This window comes from Triticum dicoccoides, chromosome 5B (genome assembly GCF_002162155.2).
Source record: "Triticum dicoccoides isolate Atlit2015 ecotype Zavitan chromosome 5B, WEW_v2.0, whole genome shotgun sequence".
NCBI classification, from domain to species: Eukaryota; Viridiplantae; Streptophyta; class Magnoliopsida; order Poales; family Poaceae; genus Triticum; species Triticum dicoccoides.
Genome location: NC_041389.1, coordinates 469,854,319 through 469,866,722, shown reverse-complemented (window position 1 = coordinate 469,866,722; position 12,404 = coordinate 469,854,319). Strand labels below are relative to the sequence as shown.

At 43.3% G+C, this 12,404-nt stretch overlaps 1 protein-coding gene across 2 annotated transcripts; it reads right to left on the bottom strand.

Annotated features, from left to right (window-relative positions):
- Positions 1-391: 391 nt before the first annotated feature.
- On the bottom strand, positions 392-6,443 carry LOC119310883 (serine/threonine-protein phosphatase PP2A-2 catalytic subunit-like). 2 transcript variants are annotated; one of them, XM_037586497.1, is made up of 11 exons: positions 6,177-6,440; positions 5,597-5,653; positions 4,627-4,710; positions 4,431-4,502; positions 4,278-4,349; positions 4,157-4,197; positions 2,349-2,415; positions 1,302-1,493; positions 1,121-1,210; positions 931-1,038; positions 392-834 (listed from the first exon to the last, which is right to left on the bottom strand). In XM_037586497.1, exons 1-11 carry the CDS (start codon positions 6,249-6,251, stop codon positions 769-771), a joined length of 924 nt encoding a protein of 307 aa, XP_037442394.1. In that variant the 5' UTR covers positions 6,252-6,440; the 3' UTR covers positions 392-768. The 2 variants fall into 2 exon arrangements, with proteins under 2 accessions (XP_037442394.1, XP_037442393.1); XM_037586496.1 differs by having other exon boundaries at positions 4,278-4,502; positions 6,177-6,443.
- Positions 6,444-12,404: the final 5,961 nt, after the last annotated feature.

The window sequence follows — 12,404 nt, the reverse complement described above, 5'->3', positions numbered from 1 at the left end:
CCGCAGAGGGCGGCAGTACCGCGAGCATCCAACTCTAATCCAGCAGCATTCCATGACCCAGATAGGGTGCGTCAGTCAGTCGTCGCCGGTCACGGGACGGATGGCGACAATGGAGAAGACCGTGGCGACGCCGTCGTCCCGTATCAGCTGCCGTCGCCGCCCAACGGGTGGATGCACAGGCTTCGAATTCATACTCGCTCCGTTCAAAATAGATGACCCAACTTTGGACTAACTTTGCATTAAAATTAGTATAAAGTTGAGTCATCTATTCAGAAACGGAGGGAGTAGAAGAGAAACCAACAATAGATCCGTACATGCTGATGAAATCCACGCCGGTTCGATGAGAATAATCCTCTTCCGATGCTAGCTTCCTTTTATGGGATCCAACCTTGGTTAATTTGTGCACAATGTTGACAACAACTGCTGCACAAGTTATTACAAAGTGTACGGGTCCAGTTGCATCCATAAAATCACACATGCCATCCTCGCATGTTACACTACACAGCCAACTTGAAAGCACAAAAATTACTACTACGCGAGGCCTTTGATTTACCAGCATCATCCATCACATTCACACCCCCGAGCCTGGCATGAGGCAGACAGATTACAACAAAAGGAGTGAAGCAAAACGGAGCAGGACCCAAACAACAAAAATTATGACCACACAACACGACACAACGCATCTAAGCTATCTTCTTTTTTGTTTGCTGTCGGAATAACCTAAGCTATCCCGTAAAATAAAACAAAAACGAATGGCCTAGGCTACATTTACAAGAAATAGTCGGGCGTCCTTCGGGTCACGTCAGGCTCCCCTCTCCTCGGGGCAGGCTCAAACTGCAAGCACACAAGATCATGAGCGCAATGCCATGTCAGAGAAACCAACACATCAAAAAGGCGACAGCTAGAGAATGGTATGGAACATGGAATTACCTGGATGAAAGTATGCTCCTTGCAGTCATCGACCTCCAAGATCGAGGCCATGTTACCGCACCGGTAGCAGTAGTTAGGTGCACTAAAAATTGTCACGACCTTTTGCTCCTGTTTCAGTCAAGAAAGGCATTAGGGAAATCTGAAAGCAAAACAGGTCACAGTTGAAAGCATGGCTGAGAATGAGATGTACATGTGCCCAGTTGAATCCCTCCATAACTAACTGATGAGCTCTTGCTATTAGCTTAAGGCTATTGGTATGGTTAAACTGTTCTGAAATATCCTGGAAGAAGGAAGGAAGAAAAAGGCCATACATCAGTTCAAGCAAAGAAAGGAAACAAAAGAGCGGATATAAATAATGTGATAAGCTAAACCTGGCCAAATGTGTATCCGGCACCACGTGGTGAAATGCCCCAACCACATCGATCATCAGGATCAGACCATAGAAGGTCACACATTGGCCCCTCGTGAGGGACTTCTTGGATGCGGTCGAAGCCGCGGACATTATCAAGTGTCTCGATGGATGGTGATAGTCCGCCATGCAGGCAAAATATTTCCGACTCAACCTAGCAATAGCAATACAAGATGTCGAATTTAGCAAAGAGCAAAACAAAAATTAATAAATTGAAACAGTAAACACAGTACTTGTGCTAACATTCATTTGTATGCTTATCAATCCTAAATCTCAGCAAGACCAACAAAATGAGCATGCTTTTCAATCATTACCAGAACCGAAAATTGCATGATTTTATCAACTGTTAACAAAGCAAAACCTCATTCTAATGAACAGATACAATCATACAGTACAAACACAGACTAACTTTAACAGGAGGAATGCTGTAAGAAACATCACTACATAGATTAGTTTAGTTCCCCCCAAAGTTAGGAACTTTGGATGTACATTGAATTCCCTAAGAAAGCAATGCATGATGGATGACAACACATTGGCAAGATTTCTAGGCTAGGGTAACCAAGCTTAAATTTTAAAGGCTGGGCATCCCAAAAATGGAAATAAGTAAGTAGTTTTCATTCCACCATACACACTGCATCCTATGTGTTCCCTATCTTATACAAACTTGGCTAGTGATTACCATATTACAAGAATAACAAATGTCAACTTTATTTGCAATGAAAACCATGGTCATGGTTGTGATAAAGTAAAACCAGAAACTATGCATTCTTAAAAGAAATAAACATCAACTACAATCTGGAATTATTTCAGTGCACCTCACACAAAACCAGGTTGCAGAAAATTTATTTGATAAATCACTGAAACTATAGCACTACAGATAAATATGCAAATCATGCCCAAACAGATAAAGCCTTTAATATAACTACAACAGAACAAACAAGTAAATGGGGACAAAATGAAAATAAACTTGATATAAGAGCAGACAAAATAAAATTTAACTGATACCAACCAATGCTGTCAACGGTAAATAGTCAAAAAGATCCGTGAAGGTTTTCCATACATTAGCACTCCCATACCTGCAACAAACAGATTAAATAGTTCGGACGTGAGTAGGATTCAATTGCTGCAAAGTGCCTATGAACTACACACCAACCAACTCATTGATACATTGACGTCATAAGCCCATAAGCTTTATACAACAATTGCTAAGCCAGATCACAACAACGACAATGCGGAACATGAGCAGTTCAGCATGGTATGACCTCAATGAAAAAGCTTAAATGGCAATTTGGAGAAGAACCAAACAATGATGTGTCCCATATGTTCACCAGCTTCTATGAAATGGCTATCCTTAATATAGGACATCAGACAGTACTTTAAACTAAAAATCAGAAGTATGCACCCAACTGGGGGGCTTGAATACCAGAGCCATGAGTTGGTTGCGAGATCTTATGGGTTTCACCTCTAGCCTACCCCAACTTGTTTGGGACTAAAGGCTTTGTTGTTGTTTGTTTGTTTGTTTGTTTATGCACCCAACTGGGCGGCTTGAATACCAATGCTGGGTTGACAGGCTTGAAATCAGAGCATATGGTCATCTTAAAATCCATACAGTTTTGTTGCATTTGGTAAAATTAGGCTCCATTGTCTCAACAGAAGCCAATGCATCATTCATTTTCCATGCATGTGCATACATTACTATATTAGATCTTAATACTCCCTCCATTTTTGTATACAAGGCCACTATCAAAATTACAATTTGCAACTATACAAGGCCACTAACATTAATCAAGGCAAAATTGATGGCGTTTGCCTCGTACTAGAACCCGAGGACATTAATATCCTTTGTGTGCATGCGGAGTGAGAAGGTTGGCTTGTACTCCCAACATTAATCAACCAATGAGGAGTAAAAGGGTTGGCTTGTTGTGCGTGGGAGAGAAAAACTACATTAATTAACACGACAAACAAGGTGACAAGCTAGCTTGCAACATTGACTTAAACATAGCATTGATTTTTACCTTGGTACCTGTAATATGAGTTTGTGGCCTTGTATACAAAAATGGAGGGAGTACTAAATTAATAACACAAGCAGTAACAGCATTTTGGTCATTTGACAATAAAGAACCTAACTGAATTCTTCGCAATGCTATTTTAAGAAAACGCCTAATATCTTTGGGCATGGCCTTTCAAAATCATAGTGTTGTGAGAGCTTTTGTTAATTGTAACAATTTACAAGTGGGCATCTTAGGGGTTGTTTGATTCCTGGCCACACCTTGCCACATCTAGGCAAGTTTGACCATGTTAGTTGGGTGTTTGGTTCTAGCCACACCTAAGGCAAGATTCTTTTTGTGAGAAATAAGCCCCACATGTCACACACATACAGTGTGGCAAGATTCCCTTAGGCAAGCCAAAGTGTGGCTAAGAGGTAAGGCAAGTGCGACAAAATTAGTCACCAACCAAACAGGCCCTAAAATCTATACCATCTTGTTACATTAGAGGCACATTAGGCCTCAACCGCCTCAAGAAGCACACGGCATCCCATTCATTTGCCATGCAAAATATGCATATCTTACTACTGTAGTTAAGATCTTAATTATAACAGTATAACAAAAGCAGCAAAGTATAGTGGTTTGGTTTTTAACAGTAAAGTGCTAAATATGGATTCTTTGCCATGTTATGTAAATTACGCCTATCAATCCTTATGTACGAAATTGTAAAATTATCCTGGATAGACAGACCACAGATATCGATATAGCATAATACAAAAACCATTGCGCTGCTTTCATCACTTAAAACAAGCATAGGATGAATGTTACTTACTTCCGTAGGCACTCATCATAAAATCCATAAACTTGAGTGATCTGCAGAATGGTTGCAGTTCAGTGTTCAATAGTGATCGCGGAATGTGAATACATATAGTTTGTTTCTTATAAAAAGCTACCTGCCGGCTCTCGTGGTTTCCTCTAAGAATTGTAAGTCGATGCGGATAACGAACTTTCAAAGCTACCAGAAGCTGTTTAATTTCAAAGAAAAACTTAGCATGATAGCTATATAAATAACTGCTAAAGAAAATTGTGCTGGTTAGTAGTCCTACCGATACAGTTTCAACAGAATAGTAACCACGGTCCACATAATCTCCCATAAATAGGTAGTTTGTATCAGGACACTGGTTATAAGAACAACACAAAAAACAAGCTGACATAAGAATCCACCGAGTCAGGGTGAAGTACAGCAAAATACAGTAGGAATCGTGAAAACAAAAGGGAAAGAAAAGGGTGTAAAAGATTTACCTTCCCACCAATTCTGAATAGTTCCGCAAGATCATGAAACTGACCATGAATATCACCACATATCGTGACAGGGCTTCTCACAGGCTGAAAGTAAGTTTGAATTTTAATGCAATGGCAAAGATCAACTAGAAATTACAGAACAGCCAAAAAAAATTGATATGTAGTCGCATGGCGATCTAGAATTGAAAGCTCAGATATTCATGCCTTGAAACCCTGGTATCCACTAAGAAAATAATAATAAAATTCTAGATTTTATCATGAATAAACTTTCTAAACTTCAAGCAATACCAAACTGCATTTACGACACTGCAAAATAAAATACACTTTTGACAGTAGTGCAGCTTCCATTTGACTAGAACCTTGATGAGAAGTTCAAATTAGGGCCGCAAAGTTGACCAACATCCACCATAGTTCCTGAACATTTTGTTGACACTACAGGAGCATAACAACCGAAGGGGAGCCTTAGCGCAGTGGTAAAGCTGCTGCCTTGTGACCATGAGGTCACGGGTTCAAGTCCTGGAAACAGCCTCTTACAGAAATGTAGGGAAAGGCTGCGTACAATAGACCCAAAGTGGTCGGACCCTTCCCCAGACCCTGCGCAAGCGGGAGCTACATGCACTGGGGCTGCCCTACAGGAGCATAACAACCCCACAATTTCCAGACCTATTATACTGTCAAATTTTATCAATTTCAAGTCTCATTCTTCAGACAGAACCTTCAAGGTTGCGTTAAACATTAAGCTATAGTCTATAGACCAATGCTCTGTTCCCGTTTGTCAAAGTAGGCATGCATTATAATATATCTAGCTATACATCAACATATTAACAAGGTTTGTGAATAGCATGGGAAAAAGGAAAGTTCATGTAAGAGAAGATAAACGCAGGCTCACTACAGCTAACAAAAAGGAATGCAATGAAGCTCAGAAGATTTTCTTGCCGATTTAATTAATGTAGAAAGCATGGTGATATACCTGAACATTGCTCTCCTCCATCAAAATCTCTTTAGCTTTCTCACACAGTGCTTTCAACTGCAAAAGAAGTGTTTATAAGGTGATGATAACTCATGACCAAGTAATGTTCTTCTAAGCACCGAGATAACATAAAATTGGTTCGTACGCATTTTGGTCCAATTGGTCAGGGCCCAAAATGCAGGTCAAGACCAGCTCTATCAGCATTTATAAGAAAGAACCTCTCCCTTATGCATGTCTCTTACGCTAATCTTAGAAGAATTCCTACAAACACTGCACAACATTATTACACAATTACGCCAGCAATCATTCAGAATTCCCTAGTACATTGAAATCGGTAGCAAACCAAACAATTCGCGCACGGAATGAAGGCGCCAGCTCAAACATTCAGTCGCTAGCAACCTAGCACAGCACCAAAGGTTCATTCTTTTCAATAAATAGAGGCGGGCAACCGATCCATCCGGCCTGCCGGCCGACAATCCGCCAGAAACCACCCCGACCCGCCCCAGAAACACGCAAAATCAAGCACCCAGGACTCGAGACAACGGGGAGGAGGAGGAGGAGGAGGAGACACGAGCGGCACCTCGGGCTCGACGAGGGGCTTGCACTGCAGGAGCTGCTCGATCTGCTCGTCGAGGCCGCCACGCGGATTCCCCATCCTCCCCTCCGCCCACCAGGCACGCGTCTCCGCTCCCCCGTCCGCCGGCGCCGCGAACCCTGGCACCAGATCTATCGGGAGAGGCGACCGCGAGTGGGGGGGAGGGGGGAGGACGGAGGAGGAGGAGGCGCGGAGCGGCGAGAGGTGCGGAGAGGCAGAGGAGGACGCGGGTGGAATAGCCCCAAAAAATATTTATCTTTGGATGCCGAGGAGGAGTTGCCTCGGCGCTCGGGTGGTGATTGCGTGGCGGTGGCCGGCCGGTAAACTCTGCGGTCGGGGTTGGCCTTGGCCGCGGGGAACGGGTCTGCGCCTCCGGATTCACAAATCACATTCGCTTATCATCATTTTTCTTTAACACAGTATACATACAAAGTAAAATGCTCATGTACACGCAAATTCAAGATAACAAAATTTATTTATGTCATATAAACTCAATAAAGATGTCAAAGTTGTGGTTAGCTGCACGTCAAGTACCATAAAAGGTCTCGTAGGTGATCTCTGACGAGAAACTCCTTTCTTCCACGGTTTGGATTGGATCTTCGTTCGATCTAGGCCAACGGATTATTGTGCTCAAATTCTAAAAGCGAGATACTACCCGGACGGTAATCTTGTGAACACGGTTTTTACGGGTAGCGCTTCGTCCTCCTGGCAAGCAATTAGCTATGGTCTTGAACTCTTGAAGAAAGGTCTGATTTGAAGAGTTGGGAATGGAAGGAGTATTCGTGTATGGCGTGACAATTGGATCCCTAGACCATACTCCTACAAACCTATTTCTGCAAAAGGAAGATGCAGGTATCACTTTGTCTCGGATTTGCTTAATGATAACGGTTCCTGGAAGACCGATTTACTGCAGCAATTTTTTGTGCCCGCGGATGTGTTTGAAATCTTAAAGAATAGGGCCTCGCCAAGATTGGAGGAGGATGCTTATTATTCCACGTAGGAAGTGATTGTTGGAAACTCATTTGGTCCGCTGATGTTCCTCCCTCAGTTCGTAACTTTGCATGGCGAGCTGCTACAGAATCACTTCCTACGTGGAATAATAAGCATAAAAGAGGGCTTGAGGTTAATGACTTGTGTCCGGTATGTTCTGTGGAAACTGAGGACTCATTTCATGCTCTTTGTCGTTGTACTTTATCATGTGTGCTCTATGATATCATGTCGGAAGTCTGGCCTTTACCAAACCTATCTTCCTTCCAGTCCTCCGGTCATGAATGGCTGCTGCAAATGCTCTCTAAATTGCAGGACATTGAACGGTCCATGCTGCTAATGACTCTGTGGAGGGCGTGGCACATACGCAACGAGATTGTTCACAACAAAGCCCCGCCACCCATGGAAGTTTCACGCAGATTTTTGACGAGCTATCTGGACTCTATCATTGGCATAAAGTCTAATCTTGCCGCTGAACCGTCCAAAGGAAAATCCCTGATATTATATGGAGCAACTCGGCCTCTTATGGACAAAAGTGCAGACCCCAAGTGGGCTGCTCCTAGCGTTGGATTTGTCAAGTTAAACACTGACGGTTCTTTTGCTAAGGATAGCTCGGTTGGTGCAGGTATGGTGTTAAGGGATGAGAGGGGTGCCATCATCTTCTCTTCCTGTAGGCAATTGTTTCACTGTCGGGACGCGCTCGAAGCTGAGCTATGTGCATGCATGGAAGGTCTATCATTTTCTATCCAGAAAGCGACTTGCCAGTGCAGGTTGAGATGGACTCCCTAATGGCAGTAAAATCGATTCAAGCTTCAGATATTGATAGATCGGTCTACTCGTCCATCATCAAGGAGATTAGATATCTTTTGTCCCTTCGTGATTTTTGTATTACTCACGTTAATCGTAGCCAAAATAAAGTTAGTGATAGTTTAGCATATTTTGCTCGCAGCGAGGGTAGAACCATGACTTGGCTTGGTTCGGGACCTCCAGATGCTTTGGAGTTGGCTGCGATGGATTGTAAGGACTTGTTGCTTTGAGTAATACAAATTTCTAACCGCAAAAAAAAGACACCGAGGGTTGGTGAACCTATGGTCGAAAACCATGGCGAGCGAGAACTCGGAGGCGTCTAGGGTTGGTGGCGGCGGCGAGGGAGTTCAGACAAAGAAGAAGTTGGAGAACACATAACGCGGGTCTAATTCAAAGGTTGGTACGGCAGCATCAATAGCGGATTTCCTCAACGATAGGTTGCGTCATCTGGATCTAAGGGAAGATGGGAAGGAGGACGTGGTGCTGGAGAAGGATCTGGAGGAACTTGAAAAAGATGTTGAATTCATGGTTTTAGCCAGGGGGTATACAAACCGTAAGTTCAACCATGGAGCTTTCTATGGGAACATGAGATCTGCATGGAACCTTGCCCAAGAAGTGGAGTTCAGAGTGATTGAGGACAACTTGTTTTCGGTCCAATTTACATGTTTGGGTGACTGGGAGCGTGTGATGAATAATGGGCCATGGATATTTAGGAATTGTCTGGTGTTGCTTGCACCATATGATGGATGGTCTGAGGTGAATGAAGTGGAACTCTATACACTTATCAGGTGTGGGTAAGAGTGATTGAATTAAGGGGAAGATGAGGTCAGGGAGCATTGCATGACAATTGGCGGGTGGTGGAACAGGTAGATGAACGATCAACTAAAGGTCAGGGTAGGGGTATTAGGGGTCGCGTTACCTTGGATGCAAGCAAGCCTTTAACCAGGTGTGCAAGTTTAACTCCGAGAAGCAAAAAAGTGTACCTTGATTTCGAGTATGAATATATGTCAGTGTTCTGTGGAGTATGTGGATTTGTTGGCCATGTGGCTAAGGAGCACGGAAACAGTGTCCATGAAGAGAAGTATATTATCTAGCCCCCAACTCTTATTGCACAGGAGTTCAAAAAAACATGAGTATTGGGTGTCGGCTGGTATGGGTGCTACAGGGGGTAGATCAGCTACAAGAGGTGGGGTATGTCAGGGAGGTCATGGATTGAATGAGACTAGTGAGCTATGCAAGGAGCAGGACGACCTAAAAAGTATAACCTCAAGCCCGATTAATCCCCATAATAATTCTTCACTCTTATCAGGGGCTCTGAAACATCGTCTAGATTATGAAAATAGTCAGAAGGGCATCATAGCTGGTCAGCTGTTATTGCCGGATGCAAAGGGGGTGACAAGGTGCGTCCAGTGAACATGGAACCAGGGAGTTAGGGGGGATGATGAGGGTGTGAACTCGCAAGGAAGTAAAAGGCATAAGACTGATGGTCGTGAGGTGATGGACTTGGCAAGATTGGAGTCTCCCAAGTGGAGGAACGCTAGGCCCAATGAAGCTCCTAGGTTGGAACTTCCGTGGGATGCGTCAGGCCCGAGCATTTTGATCACTTATGGAGTTCTAGATGTGTTATAAACCAGATGTGCTCTTTCTGTCTGACTCACATTTGTCTGACACAAGCAGAACGGCTAATGAGAAAGTTAGGGTTCCAGAGGAGGCTGGTTGACCCGGGTGATGGTAGGGAGGGAGGTTTACTCTTGATGTGGAGGGACGACATGTTTGTGTCAGAACTTAGTGTCACGCGTACCTTCATCGATGTTATTATTGATGATGGTCGTAAATGTCGATGTGCTGGCTTCTATGGTGAGCCAGCTAGAGAGAATAAGCTAAAAGCACAAGTGCTCCCTGGGTGGTTTTGGTAATTAATTTCAACATATCTCTTGTTGGACTGATACTTTCATCTAGTATATTTCAGATGATTTCAACATTGAAGTGGCAGGACAAGAGGATGTGGAAGCCCTTCTAGATGCTAAGGACAAACATTGGCAAAAGCTCAAGACTCTTCATTTTCTATTTAAGTGATCCAAGATCACATTGAGTCCATAGGAAAGCCAATACTATTAAAAGGGGATGAGGTGTTGCTTAATGGCTTGCTTGCTCAAAGTGCTTAGTGATATGCTCCAAAACCCTCTACCACTTTCTCATTTCCACATATGTCCTAAACCTAAAGTCAAACTCGGCCCCACCGATTTGATTCCTCCGGCACCACCGAGTTCATTGACATAGCCACTGCCAAAAACCCTAATCAGTTTGATCTCATAGATGGGATCTCGGTCTCACCGAGATGGCCCTGCAAACTCTCTGTTACCTATTGCAATTATTTCGGTCTCACCGAGATATGCAGTCGGTCCCATCGAGTTTGCTTGACCAAGTCTCTCTTTGCTTATTGCTGAAATCCGTCCCATCGAGTTCATGCAATCAGTCTCACCGAGATGAGGTTTTGCCCTAACCCTAGCACATCGGTCTCACCGAGTTGACCTTGTCGGTCCCACCAAAAACTCTAACGTTCACATTTTGAACCATATCGGTCTGACCGAGTTTCACTATTCGGTCCCACATATTTTGGTAAATTGTGTGTAATGGCTAGATTTTGTGTGGAGGCTATATATACCCCTCCACCCCCTTCTCCATTTGAGAGAGAGCCATCAGAACATGCCTACACTTCCACTACTCATTTTCTGAGAGAGAACCACCTACTCATGTGTTGAGACCAAGACATTCCAATCCTACCACTAGAATCTTGATCTCTAGCCTTCCCCAAGTTGCTTTCCACTCAAATAATCTTTCCACCATATCCAAATCTGGGAGGGAGAGTTGAGTGTTGGGGAGACTATCATTTAAAGCACAAGATCAAGGAGTTCATCATCAACACACCATCTATTACCTTTTGGAGAGTGGTGTCTCCTAGATTGGTTAGGTGTCACTTGGGAGCCTCCGTCAAAATTGTGGAGTTGAACCAAGGAGTTTGTAAGGGCAAGGAGATTGCATACTTCGTGAAGATTTACCCAAGTGAGGCAAGTCCTTCGTGGGCGATGGCCATGGTGGTATAGACAAGGTTGCTTCTTCGTGGACCCTTCGTGGGTGGAGCCCTTCGTGGACTCGCGCAACCATTACCCTTCGTGGGTTGAAGTCTCCACCAACGTGGATGTACGATAGCACCACCTATCAGAACCACGCCAAAAATCTCCGTGTCTCCAATTGTGTTTGCACACTCCAATCCCATCCCTTTACTTTCTTGCAAATTGCATGATTTACTTTCCGCTGCTCACATACTCTTGACATGCTTGCTTGAAGTGTATTATGAATGTTTTAAGTGGTGCTAATCTCCAACCTCAACTTGAAAAACCTAAAAACTGCTAATTTTTCTTGTTGAGTGTCTAATCACCCCCCCTCTAGACACCTCTTCTCGATCCTTTCAATTGGTATCAGAGCTTTGGTCGCCATTGCTTTGGTTTAATCACCATTGGGGAAGATGGATGAGTCTACGATTGGGAGTATTAGACGTAGAGTGCATATGCTTAATGGATAGTTCTATAATGCTTGGAAAATGAGATGCTTGATATTTTTAATGAATATCAATTGAACAAGTACATTACTATCCCGTGTGCGCCCCTTGTTGATCTATTGCATCCTACCCCCGATGAATCTCTTGACATGATTCGCAATCTTAGAACTATCAATCTTATCACTAGAGGATTGCCTAGATATTTGATCACTTGCTTGCCAACTCTTGAATGTGCTTACACTATATGGAGATTTCTTGAGGAACGATCTCCAAACTATTCCTTGAAAAACTTAGATGAGATTCTTCACAAGTCCATTGCTTTAAATAAGATGGGTCCTAATGATCCTAAGTTTGGTGATTGTCTATTTGAGCTTCGTGACCTTATGCGTGCCAAAGGAGATGTTGGAATCATTAGCAACATCATTTCTGAAGTCATTAGACTTCATAGAGATGCACATTGTCATGATCACACACAACATCATCTCTAGGAAATGATCAATCACAAGATGATGTTGAACATGGATACTATGATGAGGATGATGATAGTGACTATGATCTCGATGAGTCTATGAGGCACTTTGGTCTTATGGCTAACCTTCATGGCTACATGGCTGGAGGAAAGGAATGGGTTCTTGATAGTGGATGTACCGATCACATGACCGGAGACAAGGATATGTTTCATGAGCTTGCTGAAAATGACAGCCCTTGAAAGTATGTCGCTTTTGGTGATAACTCAAAGGGTAAGATGGTTGGCCTTGGTAAGGTGGCCATCTCACATGACAGCTCCATACAAAATGTTATGCTCGTTGAATCTCTTAGCTACAACTTACTTTCTGTGTCTAGACTAGCCGATTTTCGGT